Source organism: Chelon labrosus, assembly GCF_963514085.1.
Source record: "Chelon labrosus genome assembly, chromosome: 12".
In the NCBI taxonomy this organism is placed as follows: domain Eukaryota; kingdom Metazoa; phylum Chordata; class Actinopteri; order Mugiliformes; family Mugilidae; genus Chelon; species Chelon labrosus.
Window position 1 is genome coordinate 22865417 of NC_140345.1, and position 22976 is coordinate 22888392.

At 39.9% G+C, this 22976-nt stretch overlaps 1 protein-coding gene across 3 annotated transcripts in view; it reads left to right on the forward strand.

The window, feature by feature from the left end:
- The first annotated feature begins 2034 nt into the window (after positions 1–2034).
- Positions 2035–22976, forward strand: part of vps13b (vacuolar protein sorting 13 homolog B) — a 284402-nt gene continuing 263460 nt past the window's right edge. For 2 of the 3 annotated variants that reach the window (XM_084556273.1, XM_084556271.1), the window contains exons 1-4: positions 2035–2273; positions 3266–3420; positions 5891–6034; positions 20730–20847. In XM_084556273.1, coding sequence (XP_084412399.1) covers positions 3274–3420; positions 5891–6034; positions 20730–20847 — 409 coding nt within the window. In that variant the 5' untranslated portion in view covers positions 2035–2273; positions 3266–3273. Of the gene's footprint in view, positions 2274–3195; positions 3421–5890; positions 6035–20729; positions 20848–22976 lie in introns of those variants that run through there. The other variant, XM_084556272.1, reaches the window with a different exon arrangement.

Here is a 22976-nt window from a genome sequence, read left to right on the forward strand (position 1 = left end):
GATTCCTCGTGGTCTAATTTACTACTGCTTTAAAGACCCACATCATGAATTATTGGGTGCCGTTAGTAGAAGATTATCAAATTGAGCCTGGTAGTCTGGTGTAAATGGTTTGCTATCTATAGCTACAGAGTGATTAATTAACTACTCATAAGAGCGGAGGGATATAAGAAAATGTATGACAGCGTGATTTTTTATTTATTTATTTATTGCCTAGGACATCTTGGTTCAGAAGAGTCATCTGTGAGTGCGCAGTTGGAACACACGCACAGTTGGCAAAAAGTGGACACGGCGAACGTCATCTGTGACCGGCCTGTGTGGACTGTGTCCTCAAGAAGCTTTATCTAGCCGAGCTGACAGGGAGAGGCTGCACTGACTGCAGGCCACTGGGCTCATCTGCTCTGGCCTCTTATCTCCAAATGACTATATACATGGCTTGTGACAGAAATCTTTTACTTTTTTTTTTTATTTATTTATTAAGATCCACCACCAAATCTGACAAACAGTCCAACAGTTTGAATGGAGGGCGTGGACCAGGTTAAACTGACAATAATAGAGGTTTGCTCTTTCTATGGCTACAATTATGTGGTTTTGTTTATGACTTTTGTTTGCTTTAATGTGTAATCCCCGTGGCCTAACCTATAGTCTGTCAAAACTGTTCAGTGACTACACTAAAACAAAGTGTGGTATGGTAGATACTGTTAAAATGAGCCTAAACTGCATAAATTGTGTGTCTCCACGTGTGATACGTACAAGTATAAAAACAACACCCAGGTTTTCATACATTCTTACTTTGTACCTTTCTAATGAGGTTAGGCTAATAGGCCTATGTTTAATGATCAAGCCGATGGTTCTGAAATAACACATAAATTAAACAAAGCGCTCAGTTTTTATTGTCATTCAGGTCTATTTGACACTTCATTGTCTATAATTGACTTGTAATTTAATTACCATTCTAGTATTTATTCCTCGCTAGGCTCCATCTGTACATTTAATTGAGTCTGCAGTCCCGTAGCCAATAATGGAAAGTCATGCACAGGCTATTTAAAATGAGTTCAGGACCCGATTAAGATATTTCAATTCCAGATCAGTCTCCATTATTTACTTCAATTGATTTTTGCATTGCACATTCGTTCTCAAAACTGAACCGGATTCGTGAAGAAAATCGTTTCAATGCGTTCTAGAAATAGTTCCTTGCAGGCACCAGCCCATATTGAAGAGCTGTCCGTCTTGAGTTTTCTTCTTTTGCTTAGCAGTTAAGAATCTCACACAAAGCCTTACTTGCGCACAGCCCGGAGCTGCGAGGAACACGCGCATTGTGATTTCTAAATGCACATTTAACATTTATGAATTTAGGCATAAGGACGTTATGTTTACAGAGTGCCAATCAAGGAGCATGTTCTATGGCTCAGTGGTTAGAACCACATCAGTGAGCATAAAATTATGTCGCCCTGAATACTGGCTTGGGGCTAGTATGAAAGTATATAACCACACGGTTTGCAGAGTGAAGGTATAATTTAAGCCTATAATAATATACTAGCACGATTTTGTCATAGCAGGAAAAGCACAGGTGCATAATACCTTTGGGCTGATTTCCATTTAAGTGTGCAAATATAAACCATTCCAGTGGACTTGCATGCGCAGCACTGATGCCTTAAAACTGGCACACCTGAACTCCATGGAGAAATAATTAATTTTATGGTGCTTTTGTGCTATTACACACTAAAGCAGCGAGTGTGAATGGTGCATATTCCACATTATGGGGTTCGGAACTAGCACTAGTTACTTTTGTTCGTTTAGTAGTACTGCGATAGCCCGAGTTTCCAAAGGAGAATTGTTAGTATATTGCGCAAAACAGTGTTGGACGACATCACGCTTCATTCAATGTTTGATGCGTGTTCACGGCAGTGAAAAAATGTTGGGAATTACGTGTCACGCCGCTCACGCTGAGCCATGTGAACGTGTACTCCAAGAATCCGATGCCATCTTGAAAACGATTAATATCACAGCTATTTAGTATCACAGTAACCACAGCCTTGCCACAGAAAAGTCTCGCTTACCCCTAGTTTCCGTCGTTTGAGCGAGCCGTACGGCGAAACGCAAATTTCCCACGGACCGAAAGGCAACACCAGGCATTACGGAAGCCGCGTTTGTGTTTACTGATGACGTTTGAGCTAGCGCCGCTGAGCGATGTGGCTAACGTCCGTTAACGGGATGAACATGTTTTATTAAACGGCACTTTCAACAAATAGCTGCAGGAAGCAAGCCGGAGACAAGTAAGGAGTTGTTTTTCTGTTTTACACGTGGACACTACGTTAAGCCAGCTGAAACCGAGTTAGTGCGACTTCTTCTGACCACGTAGCTTAGCTTCTTTGCTATGCTGCTGTGTTGTGTCATAAAAGCTGAAATGACAGGAGGGCACAGCGAGCCTTTTACTAATATATCAGTCCACGTTAAGTTTGATTTAACTACATATTATCCTACGTTACCCGCCTTGTGTTCATTATTAAAGTTACATGTAGTTACACTGCTGTAAATTTGCAAATGGTGTGGCTACTCACTGCTCGCATGCCTCTTCAGTTGCATCCTAAAAAGTGAACCCACATTAGCAAGGAGGCTAATTCAGACATTCCGCTGTATTTAAATGAACGATAGGCCAAAAAAGTAGAGCTGTTGAAATGTGAAGGTTTTGTTAAGAATGACATTAAACCCAAGCGAACAGAATTATTACTAGACATGTGTTTTTAAGCCTCGGCTTGTCATTATCACATATGATCAGTTTGCAAATACACTTTACTTTAATATTGACTTTAACATGTTCGCGGTTTTTGTAACGACATATGTTTGGAGATTAGAGAGGCAGACTTTAAGCCTTTAATAATAGAGCCCAACGGACACTTTGACAGTTTCTAATATCTTTATTATCACTCGATTCATTAAGTGTGCCCTAAGTGTTTAAATAAACCACTCCAGTGAGCTGATACGCACTGTAAGGCTACCTTAAAACCGGCACACCTGATCTAAATGTAGCCATTAATGTCATTAGTCACACACCTGTGCACCTGTGCCATGACAAGTCAAAATACTTGGCTGTTTAAAAAAAAAAAAAATCCCTGTTCTCTGGTGTAAGCTTCAGAATTACCAGTATTTATAGAATATGACTGAGATATAAGGGCAAAGGGAGATTTGGTAATGTAATGTACAAATAATCAGCGTTGAATGACAGCACCTTGATTTGTCCATTGTGTACTGTGTGTTTTCCGGACAGCTAAAAAGATGTTGGAGTCTTACGTCACACCGCTCCTGATGAGCTATGTGAACAAGTACATCAAGAATCTGAAGCCCTCCGACCTGCAGCTCTCGCTCTGGGGAGGGGATGTGGTGCTCAGCAAGTTGGACCTGAAGCTGGATGTACTGGAGCAGGTACTGTACGCTTAACGTGACTTCTGCCTTGTTGAGCTTTGTCTTATAAGACCAAGACGAGACATCGCAGACATATTTTATACTTTAATGTGTTGCATTAAACAGGCAATGTGGTTATTCCGGAAAAAGGTTCTGATATTGGAGAAAAACATATATTCATTTTCATATACACGATTATGAATGCATTTTCCTTCAGCTGCACAAGTTTTGGTTGCTTTACTGGATATTCACTGCTCAATAAAATTCAAGGACCTGGCAACCTGGTGACGTTATAGGGACCTATCCTCCTGGAACTGCCTGCATGCTCTCGCCACATGAGGCCGGGCATTATCGTGCACCAGGAGGAACTCAGGATCCACTGCACCTGCGCAGGGTCACACAGTGGGTTCAAGGATTTCACCCTGATACCTAATGGCAGTCATGGTGCCGTTGTCTAGCCTGTAGAGGTCCGTCTGTCCCTCCATGTATGTGCCTCCTTAGACCATCACCGACCCGCTACCAAATGGCTGAATAATGTTAGCCCTGTTCTCCACAGCCTCTCCAGACCCTTTCATGTCTGTCACTTGTACTTAGGGTGACCCTGTCCTCTTCTGTGAAAAGCACAGGGCTTTTCTTCAGTTCAGGTGTTCTACGGCAAATGCCAGCAGAGCTCCACGGTGCCAGGGAGTGAGCACAGGGCCCACTAGAGGACATTGGATGCTCAGGCCACCCTCATGAAGTCTGTTTCTGATTGTTTGGTCAATAGGTCATACACCAGTGGCTTGCTGGGGGTTATTTTGTATTGCTCTGGCACAAAGCTGCAGATACTGACCTTGCTGCTGGGTTGAGGACCTTCTTCAGCCCTGTCCAGAGTCTCCTAGAGTAACTGGCAGTTCTGGCAATGGCATTTATTGATGTGCCATCCTGGCGGATTTGGACTGCCTGTGCAACCTCTGTAGAGTCCAGCTATTGTCTCATGCTACCAGTAGTGACACTGACCCTAGCCAAATGCAAAACTAATGGAAAAAAAGTCAGAAAAGATGAGGAGGGAAATTTTGCTTTACTGTAAAACCGTTCTTGTTTTGGGAGACATCTCATTGGTGCTCCTCCAGTGCACATGTTGTTAATTACATTAACACCAAGGCAGCTGAAACTGATTAACAATCCCTTCTGCTACTTAACTGACCAGATCAATATACCAGAAGTTAATTGACTTGATGCTATATTCAGATTAAAAAGTTTTCTTTTATTTATTTATTTATTTATTAGCAGTGTATATATGCCGGTCTACTATTGGTAGTCAGGTCAAATTCAGTGTTTTGCTTTAAAAGACTTGAGGATGTGAAGGGTACTTAAATCACCAACCTGCATTAGGGGGCAAACCACTTTATAACCCGAGCATAAGCCTTCCCATTGAGGAAACTAAGCATATACATGTGCCAGTGCTATACTGCGTCATGTTTTCACAGTAAAGGCCGATTTTAAAGTTGTTAGAACATAAAACTAAGTAAAGTCTTGCATTAAAATGAATGTCTGCCCCACTAGCTAGTATTTTTTTCCATTTAGTCCACATTTTGGCTACAGTGTGCTTGACTAAAATCAGAAAACATGCAGCACTACCATCCAGCCAGACATCTTTATTGTGATTTTGGAAGGTGCTTGATAGATTTACTCTCATATTTTGCTCTCCAGTGTTATTTTGACACCATGTTCTTTTTTACACTTGTAATGTCTGGATTAGATCAATCTGCCGTGAATTAAAAGGATTTTCTTTTCTTTTGAGTGGTTTCTGACTGTTTCTGAAGAACAGACCAAAACACTACCTAACCCAGCAGAGATTGTGATTGAAGTACTTATTGGAAGCAGCTTTAAAGCAACTGACAGTGGGAATTATGTTTAGAATAGAGATTTGTGTGTAATGCAGTGTCAAAGTGTTGGAAACTGTCCTGGTTTTACCTTTGTTTTATTCCATATCAGTTTTATAAGAACTTGTTAAAATGTGCAGGCAGAGATCATCTGGTTAATTTTTAGTGAAACATCATGGGGATATTGAGCGGAGAAATCCATGACAGTCTTTCCTCAGAAATATGTTTGGTTATTAATTTTTTTGGCTTAGACTTTCAGAGAAGGCATGTGAAGCCTCTGTGTAGGCAGTCTGGTTTCATGGGACTCGTTCTCACACAGAGTAGTTCAAGATGCAGAACAGTGATTTGGCTGCTGCTGAGACTGATTTTCTTAAAAGTGGGACCAGCATGTAATCTGTAGCTGTTGTTTTTACTATCCACTCGTCTTCAAATATTAGTTTCAAAGTACTGTTTCAAACATGGATGGATGACGAATCCAAATGTTCTTGAAGTCTCTGCAGTTATTTTGCCACATGTCCTTGCAACACTGCACTCTGCACTACAGATGTAATACTCTAGTACAGATTATTTTAAATCAAGAATTACCTATTTGTTTTTCATCTTCAAATGTCTTTGCATGTTTATAGGAGTTGAAGCTGCCCTTTACGTTCATGAGTGGTCATATCCATGAGCTACGTATCCACGTACCCTGGACCAAGCTGGGTTCAGAGCCTGTAGTCATCACCATCAACACCATGGAGTGCATCCTCAAGCTCAGGGATGGATCCCAGGTTAGTTCTTTGCTGGTATGAGAAACATGTTATTCTTGATTCTACTACAGGGCCAGAACACAGCTGGCCAGATTTTCTTGTTATTTATGTGAAAGTCCTCCTCATGCCAAAGTTAAACTTTCTCATTGTTTTTCTCTCGCTGCGTTTCCAAGGAGTTTCGTAATGGCCTTTTTTTTTTTTTTTTAAATAAACAAATGCTGAAACATTTTGTTTGAAACCTTTTAAGTCCACCGAGCTTCTTCATGTGACGGTTAGTTGATGTAGCATCGTCAATTCAGACTTGGTGTAAAACCACATGAAGGTACAGTATAAACAGTATTCTTAAGTGTTGTTTAATCTCTATTAAATACTATTAAAATAGATTTGAAAGAATTTGCTATGGACACTTGCCAACTTATTCCAATTTGGCAATGGTGGCACTTTATATGCAAAATGTTAATTGAACAAGGCTACATAGCAGTTGCTTTTGTATTTCTTATCAATGCTTAATTATTCTCATGAGAAATACATGGAAAAAATAATAATCCAAAGAAATCATGAGCAAATAAACTGCCTTCTCACTGGGGCAAGACAATGAATTTGTGCCTTTTAAAACTGATTTTGATTGTCAAAAGTTTACACAAAAAGAAAAACATATTGGCAAGTGCTGTGATGGCCGGCTTCAATGAGGAGCATATTTCTTTGGGATTTGAGAGTCTTGTCATCCAAATTACCAGAATTAAGTATTTACAAGTGCTCCTTAAATGTGTAAAGACACACATCTGCCTTTGCTTTTTTTTTAACAGATGGTTTCCAGCACACCGTTTTCCTTCCATCTTTTGGTTATTTAGAAATGGTTGTTTTTCCTTTGCCAGTATGATTTCCAGTACTTTAACTAAGCAATAAATGAAAAACATCTTAATTGACCACTGCCCAGAAATATTCAAGGAACTCAAAACTGAGAAGTGACTTTACTCAATTTGACAAGTGCCATTTTCTAATTGGTCATCTCATTCTTTAGCCTGTCACGTTTAAATTAGAATTTAATTCACAACCTGTGATTGTTTCACGTCTCTGTCAGATGGCGTTGCATGAAAGCACCCTGTACAACATTTTAGATTTGTCCTTGTAATCAGTAGAATAATATCAGATAATGTCAGTAAGAAATGTCACTTTGAGCTCTGTCTTGTATCACCATGCATAAAAATCTGAAAACGGTTCTCCCAAGAGAAATATTTATATTATTGTATTTAGTTAAGTTACAAATATTTTCATTTTTGGACTGCGGTATACGAAAGGCATTTTTCTTAGATTTATTTTTGCAGAAGAGCCTGGTCCTATGTTTGCCACCCATGCAGTTTGCAAAACTGAAAGTGTAGCACAGTGCTGGCCCTTTATGGGAAGGCTGAAATTTCAAGGCCAGATGTCCCAGAAGAAACACATTTCAAGGGAAGTCAATTACAGCTAATTATATAGACTGCGGCAAAAAGATTTGTAACACATGAGCTTGAGCTGCCCAGAACTAATGGTAAATATCATACTATGCAGGTGGCTACTGCTCAGGCGATCAGGTTTCTAGTTCAGTGGAAATTTAAACTTGCTTTTCAGGCTTCGTACACAGCTTAAGGTCATGTATCAGTAACCGGTAGTGGTGTAATGCATGTCGTCTCAAAACAACTATTTGTTACAGATGTTTTCTAAAAGCCTTCGAGTGAAGAAAAGATTTTGCAGAATTGCAAATGACATTTGGACAAATTTTTCAGTGCTATGTACACCCAAGAGACATAATTTGGAGAAAAGCCAGATTTACAGCAGAACTCTTTCTAGCATGTGGAATTTAAATGAGCCACTACACTTCTCTCCTGTGTTAGTTGGAGGCAGGAGGCTGACTATTGTGTTGAGAAGCCAAGGAAATTAAGCCAACTTCCTTTGTGCGCTGTAATTTGATTGCTTTGTATTTCATTATTATTGTTGGTTTTATTATTGTTTTTCTGTTTGTATTGTTATTTAATCTGGAGTACATGTTCAAAAAGCAACTATTGCTTTGTCATCTGCAGGAAACTTAGGTGATTGTTTGACTTCACCACACTACAATATAACTCACTTTTGTCAGCCCTGAGAAAAAATTCTTGATTGATGTGAAATGGCTGTATGGAGGTTAGATATCATGTTCATATATACATTTTAGGCCATGGTTGAGTTAATTAGATTGTAGCAGGGATGCAGGGTGTAGGGGTATAAGCAACAATTGGTCCATTATAATTTCTCCTACAGCTCTTGTGTGATTTGGGTGATGGCCCAAGGATTTTTAAAAGACAGAAGAAGGAAAAAAAAGATCTTTGTATGGAAAATCTAACACTATAAATTTGGTAGATTACTAGTGTTTTTTGTCCAGTAACGACAGAAGTTCTGTGGTAGGTTTTTCTGCAGTCAAAGTGTGGAAATGATAAATGATATCATTAATATGGTTTGTTTTCATAATTACTGTTAAAGCCTGAGCGCTGGCCTGTAAAAACATCCGCACATCTTTTGAAGTTCATTAAGGGCTGTGTAATTTGACCGGAATTATTTGGACCTTTTTTAATGTTCGTGTTTCCCCTCGAGAGGAACTGGGTATATTAGGGATATTCAGATTGCTCAATAGGGCCCATCTGCAAAGCTCCAAGAGCAGCTCACAATTATAGTTTCCAGCAAATGTGGAAATTTGGGCGTTTAGCAGCAGTTGGAGATTACAGCTCCTGCTGACAGTGTAATTGCTTAAAATAAGCTGTAATGAGGACTTGTACTGCAAAACGTATGGTAACAGAAAAAATGCTGTCAACTTGTTTTGGACATTAATTTTACAAACTGGAGGCTATTTACAAACAAAAAAGATTTGCTGTGTATTATTGTGTGTTTCCTTAATTTCCACTTTCACTTTCAGTCACTACAATCCTTTGATTAGTTTGATTTGTTGAACATGTCGACATAGTATGTTTATTATAGTTTAAGTCCAAAAACTAAAATTCTTGTAGTTCAAGTATTATTTGAATTATTAGGGTGGACTGCTCCGTGTGAAATTAGACTTAACCCTGCTCTGGAGCACAATACATGTAATGGAATTGGTCATGGGGATGAAAGGGTTTTGTAGTAGCTTTGAGTTTTGTTCTTGTGTAAGGCGCACTCAGTGGGGCTCCTCTTGAATTACCAGATTGAACTATTTGATGTGTTCCCATTATAAATAAAAAAAGCAATCTTAAAAAGATGAAGCAGAAATTGTCAAAATGACTCTCCTTCATGAAAGACCTAACAGCAAACATTGATGTAATGTTGCAATACTACGGGCACATTTATTTTCCTCTTGACTACTTGGTAAATTTCTCCAGATGCTGAGGATGAGGTGTGATCAGCAAAGACGGAGAGGAACTGCCTGGACAGCAGTTACAGTGGATCATAACACTCTCAGACACTCTGTATTTTTTACGAGACAAAGATAAGGATTTGGGTTTGCTGAGGAGAGCCTTTCTGGTTTTGGCTCAGCGCACTGCTTGATCTGGGAGTTTTATAGCCGTTGAGTGCATTTGCCACTGATGTGGAGGTTCTGATTGATGCATTGCCTCAAGATGATTTGGGGAGGTGCCTTTGAGACTTGTTGGTTTGGCATATGGTCCAACAAGGCCCTTTCTTCAGCTAGATTCCTTCCAAACTATTTTTAGGGTTTTTACACCACCAAACCTCATTGCTCCTAAATAATGGGTAATACATGTGAATTAGGAAACCCCTTCTTTCAGGACTTCTTAAAAACCCAAAGCTGTTGTTCCATTGCTCAATCTACCACCTACTACACAAAGGCATACTACTTTTACTTTTGGTTAAACAGGAATCTAATGCCATGATGCTTGGATTTTGAGTATCTAGAAGTTTTAAAACACTGTGACCTGTCATGGGGTTATACTCTGCCTGTTACTGAGGTCAAATCCACTGCTCATTAATATGAAATCCTCAGGGGTATAGACTCGTACAGCTCCTCTGTGCAGCCTGCAGTAGTGGTCTGTTGAAAGATGATTTAGTTTCTGGTTTAAATTGAGATATGTATTTCTCATTTATAGACTGTGAATGTGCTACAGTCATGAGCCAAATCATTATGGCCACTTACAGATGAAGAAAATAATGTTCTTTATCTCATAACAACATGTCAAGGTCTGGGAAATATTAGACAGTTAACAGCAGTTATTTCAGTGTTGAATTCATGAGAAATGGACAGATGTAAAGGCCTGCAACTTTGGCAAGCGCCTAACCGTTGACTGGGTTGTGGGCTACTCTAGGTCAGCAGTGGGAAGTTAGAACCAACCACTAGTGGTCTGAGGATTAACAAACCACAACCCACTGATAGGGTGTTGGGTGAAGTGTAGGAACCAGACTGATCTCTAGAGTCTCTACATCACAACTTACCATTACTTACAGCAGTAGTTCCATCAGTGAAACCTTAAACTCGCGGTTAAATGTATTTTCACTTTCAGTATGCTTAGTACAAAGTCTCCTGTAACAGATAGAGATCTAGTGTATTTATGTCTATTCGGCTTATCTTTTACAAGTCAGAAAACACAAAGAAAAGATTACAGAAGTAAAGTTAAAACAGCCTGTGGAAGTTTGCAATCAGATGGCACAAACTGGATAATCTCTGTCTCACTGCCATCCGGAAATTTTGCCTTTGATTCCCTGGCTTGCAGGAGCAAATGGCTTTCAGAGATTGCACCATAAATCCATCTGATCATCATCTCAGTGGGGCCTTGTCTTCCGAACTGGACAAAGACATGGAGCTTTGGGGAATCTATTTGCCTCGAATCCAACCCCCTGCAGCAGTAACCAGACCCATCCCTGACTGTAAATAATAAAAAGATGGAGTAATGTTGGCACACCGTGGATTTTATTTCAGGCAGGTTGGAAGCCAGAGCATGCGAGCCAAGTGTTATGTGATTGGGAGTGGTTTGAAAAAAGTCTTCCGTAGGTCATTGTATGTTTGTTTTAGTGATTTTGTCATATAAATTGTGCAAATGGCTGTGAAGATAAAGTCTCTTGACTGAATGTGTTGTTATGTGAATCTCTCTTAATACCTCACATCCATTATATGATTAATGACCCATTGACCTAATCTGTACTTTGCTGACCCTTTGTTGTCCCTTGTATTGAAATTGTGAACTGTAATATCAACAATTTGCCTTACTGTCACATACATGTATATTGGAGTCACCCAGTTAGATTGTTTAAAGCTTCAGTGTTGCGGTGTGTTTACAAGTAATCTGGACAGAATTCCTGCCAAAGAACAGCCACATATACACCATTGCTCAACCTGGAGTGTTGCACTGCTTTGTTTTTGAGCTTTGGCGTAGGTTTGTGTTCCTGGTGGGATGAGATTACTTCAGCTCCTCAGACAGTCCTCAGACACAGGAAAGCAGCTGGGGGAAAAATTAAACCCAGTGGCTTCCTGCACCCAGTGAGTCAAGTGGTGATCAATACACCGGGCAGGATGCTGCCGCCCCACTGTTTAATCCCTGCTCTCAGGCCATCCGGACTAGAGCAATCCCCCAATGGAATTTATTACTTGATGGGTGCTCCTGGTTATATTGTAGTTTGGGAAACAATTATCTTACAATTAAGGCTGAAGTTATTTAGCAGTTTAGACCACAGTTTGTTTCATGAGCCATAAGCAGACACTAAGGAATTATGCCATTAATTTAGGGAAGACGTTTATCTCTATATGTTGCTTTTAAGATGATTGTTACACACAAGCTTGAATTTATTTTGTTTCTTCGATTCTGCACAGACTAAGGTCAGCAGTTTTGGGTCACTTTTCACTATATGCTTCCTCATTTAATTCAACCACACTGGCTCACCCATCAAAGACTTTTTGTGAGATAGAAAGCCACAAAAAGGAGTAAGGTGGGTGCCTCTTTGCGTAGGATTCCATGTTACACAAACTGTGGGTGGTCTGTGTTTTATGTCTCAGGGTGAGTGTGTGCGCGCTCAATTTCACCCTCACCCCTTTAACCTATGAATAATTCGACTCTTATTATGCGAATGATAACGCCAGGCAGGATGTTTTAACCAGTAAACTCGCATATACAGAGTTGCTCAGTCGAAAGCTATTTGCTAGAAATGACTAATACTCTATTACATTCTGCTTATAAATAAACAGTGGATTTGATTTGTCTGAGACATCTTCTGCGTAACACTTTGATTTATAAGCCAGGGATATATACGGATGCTTATTAGTTTCAGAATGAGCACAGTGAGTTAGTTTTTCCATGGAGAATGACATAAAACATAATGCTAATGAGTTAAAATGGAAATTAATATTTGGAAAAAAAACTGAAGATGTGGCTTAAAAGTTAAAATGGAAAGAGATGCGGTATTCGTGGATAAGGAGTGTAAAACTGTTACTAGAGTGAATTTGAAAGGATTTTTTTTTTCTCATGTAGTCTGATGAATATTGACAGTACCTCAGATGCTTTGGAACCTGCTTCATAAAAGCTATGTAAACATAATGCCTGCTGCATTCCGCTTGCCAACCTCCTGCAATATGGCTTTGGTATTTCTCAACACTGACAGAAAGACCTCTCCCGTTTCTCTCAGTTTGATTTATTCTATCTCGCTTGTTTCAGAACGTTGATAGTCTCCAAGAACACTTAGGCCTCTACAGTTTGTGCCTTCCAGCTGCACCTCGCATTCGAAATTAAGTTGTCAGAGTAGCCTTAGCCACCGCTTGCACTGTTTTTGGAGGCTGGTGCTCGCATTGTTCAGTAGGTGCGTAAGTCTTGTGTAATACGCTTGGTATCATGGGAGACGTAATGCAAAAAGCTCAGAAAATAAATGGTTCAGTTTTGACACTTGAATGTAAGTTAATGTTAAAATCAGCCCCTGACCACTAGTTGTCAGCAATTCACCAAAGTAAAAAGACAGAGGCACGTTTCTAGGATGCTCTTTTTCTTCACTGTTTGTAAATGAACAATTACTTTCACATCAGGAAGAAAAGTAACCACAGTTTGCTCGAGCTGATTAACTACACAATAAATAATTGGCGAATAATAGGGTCCTGTTAATTATTTGGATAAGAAATTAACAGTTTAGAATTAAAGCTACTTCTGCGTCTGGGAATTCCCCCTCGTCTGTTGTAATTGACTCAAAGATGGGTTTTTTGCACATGACTGTGTGAGTCTGCGTATGTCAGGGGTCTGTGTGGAGTGTTTTATTGTAGCTAACACATTGCAGTTATTAGCATTAGGGGGTAGCTGTGCCAGCGTAAGCAGCATGCCTCACATGCTCAGCCTGGGCTTGTGGTTAGCTGATGGAGACATCTGAAGGACCAGAGCCTCTCAGATCTAAATCAGGAACAATTTCTCCCTCTTTCCAATTCTCTCGCGATGTCTTCTTTCCTTTAGATTTTCCCCCTCCATGTTTATGTTCTCACATACCTTTATATTGTCATTATTCCTATTTTTCCTTTGTTTTGCTTTTACCAGTGAGTTCTTAGCTATACAGAAGTAAAAGTAGCTGATCACCTTCAGAAACATGGCATACAAACACAAGATCATAAAATGTAATGATCTTTCATGGAACTGCAGTGGTCTGGACGATTAAGCCAAGCTCCAGATTTCATCGTGGCAGCACCTACATCAGGACTAGTCACTACCATGTCTGAATTCCTTTGTTTTTGGCTTCAGATCAACCAAGGAAAAGTAACTTGACATAGGTACTCAAAAAAGGAAAGAAGAAAACTTTTTCATACATGAATTGTGGCTTTGAGATTCATTTGATTACTGGAGCATTATACCGCATATCAACTGCTTTACTATAAGCACAAGATTGGTTTTTCCTGGTATGACTTGAGGTTTACTTGTAAGAGTAAACCAAGCAGGTTTAAACCAGTACTCTAAAATATAAGGTCTAGACCAGAGCATAAATGCACAAATGTGTCTCATATAATAAACTAATGACACTCATTCTTTCATGACACTGACATGTAGGGCAGAAAACATCTGTATAATGATGACAAGGTATGAGGATGACACTAAACTTTACAATTAAGGTAATTACTACTTGAAATGTATATCAGCCACTTGTTGTATGTGTCTTTTACAAGTCCTTGGTGAAATATCTGGCACAAACTGCATCCTCTCAGGTGAGGATCATACGAGGACAACAGCTAGTCATGACATCCACTTGAAACACTGATACGTCAGAAGCCCTTCTGTTTCTCCCTGTGGTCTCCTTTGTAACTGGGATCCCAGTTTATCTTGTTATTCTGGGCATGCTGGAGGCCGATATTAGACATAGGCAGTTTGACTTGGGTACAGTGGAGGCATTTTTGGCAGAGACCTCCAGCATGACATCACCACTGTCGTTGTGATTCTTCCAACTGTGGAATGAAATAGTTTTGTAATTATACATTCTCCTTTTGGCAGATGATTTGGCAAATTTTCTTTGTTCCTGCTCCCTCCGCTTGAATGAGCACGCTTTTGGGCTTCAGAAAGAAAGAAAATCTAACGGTTTGCAGGGATGAAATGTGCTTAGTAGCACTTGGGGTAATAAAGATATTGTAAACAGGGCCTCCCCTTTTTAAAAAATTCCAAAAATGCCACAACTCTTTCTATTTTTTTTGTTTTTGGAACTATAAAGATAGGAGGCTGTCATTGACATAACCTATTTATATTTTTGTTTATAGATTTTATAAAAGAAAACTGTGAGGGAAAGGCTTTTTACCTGAAAAATGTTTTTCATAATTGCTCTTAAAAATGTTTTTTTTGCAACAGTTGGCATATTATTAAATTGTACAATGTATTTGTGACATTGTTTTTTCATCATGTAGTACAATACTACCACAATTATTTTCTTTTTATAAAAAAGAAATTGCTGTAATAGTCTATTTTTAGTGTAGCTGAGTTATTCTGTTATGCTCAGAAACAAATGTCGAAACGATATATCCTTTCAGTTTGTTTCAGGACTGTAATTTCTGCGTAACACATTTCTTTCCCTGTCATGAAATTAGCCAGAGACATAGAGGAGTAAAAAGCGAGAGAAAGTGAGCAAAGCTTGGCTTTAATGAGCTGTTTTCATTAAGATAATAACTCAAAATGAGATAGTCATCTGGGCTAATCCCTCCGATCTGCCATGGATTCCAGCTGCACAGCCGTATGGTGTTTTTTAGGACTATGGGTCTTTATATTTAGACTGCGTGTGAGAATGTGCTTTTGCATTTGTGTGCGGTGTTGTTTGCAAGTATTTAAAATGTGATGAGGTGTGTTGTCATCTGCATACAAATTATAGAGCATTATTTCAATTTTAACAACTGTCATTTCATTTTTTAAGCGTTTCGAATGGGAGGGGGATTGAGTGAAATTCTGGCCTTTCCGCTCTAGCTAGCAGTAGCCTTCTGTAGTCTGCCTCTATTTGAGGAGAAAGCGAACCCCTGTCTTTAATCATGGTAAAATAGCTTTCCACATTTGTTACAGTTTCATTAAAAAGCCATTAGTGGCTAATTTCTAGTTGAGCTGACGGATGTGTTCGAAGCCAAGTGATGTTAAAGAGAAGGAAATCTGAGTCAACTGTGATGAGCTCTGTTCTCCTCAGCTAAAATTTCAGTGCGGTTGTCATCAATGGTTCAAGCAGCTTAAGTGTAAAAGAAGTGGCCACATACCTTTTGACATTACTGGAACAATCCCAAACTGTGACAGTATGTTTGAAACAGTGAGCCACTTTTCATCTCTAATGATTCCTCTGGTTGCCAGCTGGAAACCATTCAAAAGAGAGCCAGGGTCATCACTGTTAAAACAAGCTTCAGACCCGCTGGTTATGGATGGGATGAGAAGCTCTACAATAAGTGGAGGGATAAGGATGACAAGCTAGATTACAGATAAAGAAGATTAAAGAACAGAAGTGAAAATGAAGCACAACAGCAATGAAGGAATTAGGTTGATTGGTTTTAGGTTTAACAATTTGGGGAAAATATTTACTTGCAGCTTTTATAGTAGATATTGGAATTTCATTTCAATATTCACTCTGTAATAGATGTGATGGAGCATTACTTCATTTCAATGCAAGGACGACAACTTTAAGATATGAATTAATCCCAGCATGTATTTATTACCCGTTCTGCAGTAAGGTTAAATCAAGTAATAGTCAGAGTGGTTTGTATAAATGATATTCTTTGTGATTTGCGATTATAATTTGTAATTATTTAATTGTTCAGCTCTAATAGACTGACATAGGAAGGACAGACGACAACTAGCAGCACTAAAAACAGAGTCACTGTTTCAAGAGCAAAGGAGCGTGCTTTGTGTTAATTGTTTGTATCATAGCAGTGACTGTGTTCAGTGTTGCTCTGCATAAACAGTCTGAAATCCATTATATCTATGGTGTATCCCATGATGGCTGCCTATATTAAAGAGGTTTCCTATTAGGTTTCAAGAAATTTATATGGGAAAATGTGTTGTCTGCTTTGTTTTTATAAGAATGAGTAGATGGTGCTCTTTGGGCCCTGACATGAGGTACAGGGCTTCTACTTGTCAGGCCCAGTGTGTGTCTGTGTGTCTCTGTTTGTATGTGTGTATGAGTGATTTAGAGGAGTAGGGGGTCAGTCTGAGATAAGGAGCTATTGGGTTTCCTTCATTTGTTTTCTCACTCTGTAGGCGTTCGCCCTCCCCTGCCTGGCCTCCAATCTCCAGGCCTGCTGCTTTGATGTCAGCATGAGTTCGCCAGCAACCTGCAGAGGAAAAACAACAATAACAGAGAGCGTGTTTATCCAGCAATGGTCTGCATGCTCCCATTAATCTGCCGAAACTGTGTGAAATTGACCAGTTTTAAAAATGTTTGGTTTTCAAAGATCAGGCACTTGCAGGCTAGCACAGTAGTCTCCTGCCAACATTTTTTTCCTTATATGTTAAAAACTACAGCTGAAAAATTGCTTAAAAATTTGTGAAAGAAAATGTTTTTAGTTTAGTCTACTGGATGTCAAACAGGAAACGTAAAATGACAAGAAGAGGCAGCAGGATGAGGTTATTCTGTTCCCCAAAACACATTTTAAATTGAGTAATGTGTTAATTTTTTTCTCTGTACATTCAAATTATTTTAAAGATTGTATTAAAACTGTTTAAACAGATGCTTGGAAACATTATCCATATAAAATAAAGCCTGCTGCCATAACCTGGAATGACCCGCTTACAAAAATATATTAGTTTTTTCCTTTTAAGCTGTACTTATTTCTATCACAGTTTACATATAACTAACATCGTCAATATTGGATATTGTATTACTGGTTTCTATTATCTGTGAGTTATGGATAGTTTGTTTGTACAAGGAAAACTATGTTGAGTATCTGCAGAGGTGCTGTTCCTAATAGCTGGAGGTGGTAGCGGGCTTCAGCTAATGTGTTCAGCAATCGTACGGGGTGACTTTCCAGACAGGCTCAACACGCTGCCTCCTGGTCTTTAACTGAGCCAGACGTCTGCAGGGGGACAGAGGTCATGTCTGGCCTTCCTGTGCCCTAGCCCTCCATGGGTGCCCACTTACCCTCTGAGTAGGGGGTCCCCCTCGCCTGTCACTCACACTGCTGGGATCCGCTTTATTCCTTTTATACCTTTGTTCTAGTTCCATTACCTCAAAGTCTCTCTTACTCTTACTGTCTCTCACTTACTCTTGGTCTCAAAGTCTCACTTTCTCTCACTGTTACTTTTTCCACTTATGCCTTTGTTTCTTGACTCTCCTTTCATTTTTAACTACCATCATCTTTGGTCAACAGCTGAGGTGACATGCCTGCAGGGGAAGCAGCCCCCCTTTTCTTGGTCTCTCAATCTCTCTCTTTCTCTCTCTCTCTGTCTCTCTCTCTCTTTCTCCATCTCTCCCTCCCTGTCCAGTGCCCTGCCGTGGCATTGGAGGGATCAGTTTACCCAGCAGCAGCTGAGGCAGGCTTCATTTGTCTCAGGGCTTCCCTCTGAAAAGGCATTTTTTGCCTCTGGAGAATTGCTCACTGCCCACGGTGACATTGAGCGCTTAATTGCGCTACTTCCAAATTTGGCAGTCTTGTTCTTTAGTGGCAGTCCAAGCTGTTGAACTCAATGTACTCTTGGCTTGCAGGGCTATGCATTCCTTTAGGTACAGATATGAGAGTCTACTGGGGAGGGAGACAGTTTCTAATTGTGCTCAAGTAGTCTATTGTGATGTAAGCCAAACACCGCAACACGTGAGTGTGTCTCATTATAGGCCTACTTTATTTAATTGAATGCTTTTTTTTTTTTTTTCTCTTATATTATAATGTCTTTAGATATTACTGAGGCAACTTTTAAAGTGAATAATAAGCAACATATTTACATCTTATTATATGGCAATCTCTATTATTTGGGACCTTGATGAAGTATTTATTATTCCTTCTCTATGTTTACTAATTCCCACCACTCACTGATGAGGAAAAAACGGCTTGCATAGTGCAGTTTTACCGCCTTGGCCCTATAGTGAAGTAAAGTGTAAATATTTCTGCCAGAGTCTCTCATCTCTTTTGGCAAATGCATGTTTACTTTACTGCACTGGGGGATACTTGCTTCTCTGTCAGTGTGTCCGCAACTTAAATTATGCAAAGCATGTTTAAAACCCAATCTTCATTACTCAACCACAAGGAGAGAACGGGATTCATTGTAATTAAATAGTGTCAGAACCGGGGAATGTGTGTTAATTGTGTGGGGTACGTGTATGTACAGTATGTACAGCATGTGACTTGCCTGGGAAGGTGTGGCTGTTGGTTTTCATTTGCTCCTTAGGGTGTTTGTGAATGAAGTGTGTGTGCATGGAGTAGCCAAATATATTTGGTTTTGACACCTCCTGTGTTTACGTTAGTCAGGATAAGGGGTGACTCCTGAGACACAGAAATGCTAAACACATGTGATCTCACCTTTCTTTGTCCAAATTGTCTGACTTAACTTACCACCCAGACTGGCTGTGAAAAGGTTATAGTGCTGCAGTAACCCCATAATCAGTGCCATACTGGGTGTTAACTCATTTAAATCTCCACCATTGCCCCACTGCTCACTTTTGACAGTTGCAATATATTTCCTTTTTCCCATCTTTCTGTATTAATTTATTTTTAATTTCTTCCTGCCATCATCTGTTACAGGCTTATGTCAGCTGTGAATATGAATATGAGGTATTTGTTGTTACACATAGTAGCTGTAGAGGAGTCTAATCTGTTGTAGTTATAGTATCCTATTTTGTGCTTTAATTTTGATGTCACAAGCTACTCTCCCTTATTCTCCAGATTGATCTGTTATGGTCAGAGATGTTTTTTGCAGCAGTACTGGCTGTATTCCACGTTGGACAAATACTTGTCATTTGAATAAAATACTGATTTGGCACATTTTAGTCCAATATCCCCCGATTATGAACTGTTGAATCCAAAGCAGTGAACAAGCAAATCCCTCCTAAACACTGGAAACGATGCAACAAGACGCACTAAAGAAGGTGACAATCTGCTTGTAGAAATTTTACAAGTCCACAAAGTCACTCTCTTTATTGTTAATGGAGCTTCTCCAGGGTTTGTCACTTGATGACATCAGATATGAAAGCTTTGATTTTCTGCTTCAAGCTTTGGGAGAGAGTTTAGACATATTGCTAGAAATATTGAAATAGTATCAACATGGAAAATCCCTGTTACATGATTTTTCTTTTCTTTTTGTAAATATGGATTCGCAAAACCCAAGTTTAAAGTGTATTTACCCTAGCTGTAGATCTAGTAGGCTTTCAGTTCTTTTACCCTAGCCTCTTTCTGTTTCTCCTCACGTCTCTATTGTTTTTATCTCACCTCATGCCTAAGACTCAGAGCACCCACTAGCCTGAGGCACTCTACAAGTTGAACCAATAAATAACCTCCTTACCCCAAATCTTGGTTCATATTGTTTATCTTCAGGCTCATCTCTGAAGGGGATGTCCATTTCATCATCATTCCTACACACACATATCTAAACACACACATAGATTTGGACTTGCATTCCTGGGCCTAACAGGCTGTAGGTCTCTTGAGTGCAGATGACATGTGCTGTTATGCAGGAGAGACCTTCACCCTTTCTCATCCAAGGACCAGAGTTTATTTGTAGAGGCCACAGGGATGGTTGTTAAATGGGGATGGGAGGAAGGGTTGATGTAAGGGGTAGCTCATGGCTTAGAAACTCTGGTGCTTAGATGTTTCCACAATCACTCCACTGGCATGGAGTTGCACACATACTTGGTTTACAGTAATTTGATTATCCTCAATAGCCAGATAAGACTGTACCCCATAACTGCAGTGTACATGACTGATAGAAAGTTTTATGACTGGCTTTTGCAGGTTTAGCCGTGGTGATTTGAAATGGCCCTCAACCCATGAACCTATTACTTGCTTTATTCTCAAAGAAAACTACAAAAAACTGTTCAGTAAGAATAATTACTCTGATTCCAACTTGGTTACGTAAGCCAGATAACCTGATGGTTGCACAAACATTTTAACAACCAAAGCTTAATTGGTAGAAGGGGTAGTTTACAAACAGTAGGATCATCACAACAACAACTGTGCACTATATTAAAATATAACCTGAACTTGGTTATAATTGATTAATTATCAGTGAATCTAAATGCAACAGTTCTGTAGAGCTCTGTGTGCAGCCCTGTATTTACTCCCTCTGTCCTCATAGAAGCTCTGGTTTGTTTGTTTCTTCATCAGGATGACCACGACAGCGGCTCTAGCTCCACCAGTCGTAGCGTCTCTGACAGCTCCAAGTCTGTGGCCAAGACACGCCGCCTACAACAGGCTGCCCCCAGTGACCCAGACCTGCCCCCAGGTGAGTGATGGCCCTTGGCACAGTGAGAGTATTCTAACGCCCCGCTTAGAGAATTACCACCAGGCATGGCCTAGACTCAGTGGTTGGGGGAACAGAGCCACAGAGTGAGGGCCCACGTTGGCCAGATTTACCTTTTTCTGTGTTAGTTTGTGTCAGTATTTCTCATGACTAGAAATACTTAGTCGGGATTAAGTGAGGCGTGGCGCCTGGGTAAAGTGTGCAGGAGGCAGGACGTGAAGCAAAAAGTACACTGGAAATCACAGTGTTTTGTTCACAGTGTGTGACAGCCCTCCATATTTTTGTCATAAAGTCTTTTGGCGTTCCTTGACACTTTTGGCACCAGTACTTATTGAACAGCTTTTCCTAATCTTGTTGTTTTTCAAGTTAGACAAATTCGTTTTCATCTTTATTTCAAATATCGTCTTTCCTTGCACTTGGATGTTAGCATTCTTTCGGTTTCATGCCAGTCACATGATAGAAACGCCATCAAAAACAGTTTTTCAATGGTGAAAATCTGCCGGGGTGACCGTGTGGGGGATGTGTCTGTCATAAATCACAGAGTGATGGCTCTTATCAACAAGGCCACTTAACTGCATGCCTCCTACAGGGCCATGGATGCTATGCCTACTATGCAAGCGCAGACAATTTGAATCTTATTTAGATGTACGAAGAAGTCTGAAAGTATGCCTAATTTTATTATTGTATTGAAATACTCGACACATAATTGTGGAAAAAAATAGCATAAAGAGACGATATGGCTTTTTAGAGAGTAGAAATAGAAGAAAAAGAGTTGTTGCTCTTGAGCTGTAAGATCTAAGTCAATCTAACAACCAATGGTTTACTCCCAGAACCCTATGAATATGAATGGATGAGCTAAAAACTGCGAGCTGGTTGTATCTGGGGAGGATCCATTTCCAGGCCTGATATTATGAGATAATATCTCTCCCCAGCTGTTAAAGCAGGGTGCCTCACCCCCCAGCATCTCCCTTTGGCATTTGTGTGTGTGTGTGTATGAGAGCGTATGTGTCCTGTTTGTAATTTTGTGTGTACGGTTTTAAGTGTACCTGTGCTAATTTGTGTGCACACCCCACCCTATTCCAGCAGTGGTCCTTATTTAAAGACCGTAGAGACAGCTCTGGGGTCAGATGTTGCAGCACCTCAATAATGGCGAGGAAGCAGATGAATGTGGTAATCACACTCTTCCTAATTAAAAGGTGAAGGTTAAAAGGTGGATGGAGTAAAACTAACCTGCTATGACTCAGGCAGGGGATGTTTTCCTAAGAATAAGATACAAACCAAACCTTTCAGGAGTCCTTAATGTGGTTAAAGGATTTTTTAAGTGAGAAAACAGCAGTGTCTTGACACAGCGGTGTGCAGAGGTAAACTTCCTACATCCGCTTGGTATGGATATAAATGTTGTGACATTTAAGAGCACATTTTAGTTAGTTGTTTCTAAGGAATGCACTGCAACAATTCCAGTTGATGAGTAAAGGTATGTAAACAAAAAAAAAAGGTTTTATCTTTATTATTGTAGGTTAAGCACACCTTTTACGTTTGGGTCAGTTTTTTTTGCTTGTTTGCTTGGATATGTCGGTTGCACTTTAATGTTTTGCCTCAGACATCGGTGACAGACACAGGCAGATGCGTATGGATGGGTGTCGAAGAAATGTGGCCATGAGTATGGGTATGTCTTAAGGACGACCAGGGTTAGCTTTGAGACCATCACGAGGCGATGGGCAGTTTTAACTCTTTGTCAGCATTTACGTTGGCTAACGACTGTGTTGCATCTTCTCCCCTCCTCTTCAAAACAACCAAAACAAAACACAGTGACACCAAAAAGCAGCCATTTGCAATTATGCAGTCATTTGGCCCTAAGCTCTCACATGCTGAATGAATTTTTTCCTCCTTGTTCGCCCTGTGGTGGAAAATAGTGATGTTAATTCATATGCCATGGGATTGGTAGCCACACAAAGACCAAAGACCTAAGTGCTTCCACCTTTGGCAATTCTGTGAGTGATTATGTTTACTGCTGCTTGTGGGGGACCAGTGGCCACCGTTTGTGAGAACCACATTTGTCTGTTCCCGCTTCAGGCCTATTCACACTCCTGAAAATGTGTGTGTTTTTTTAT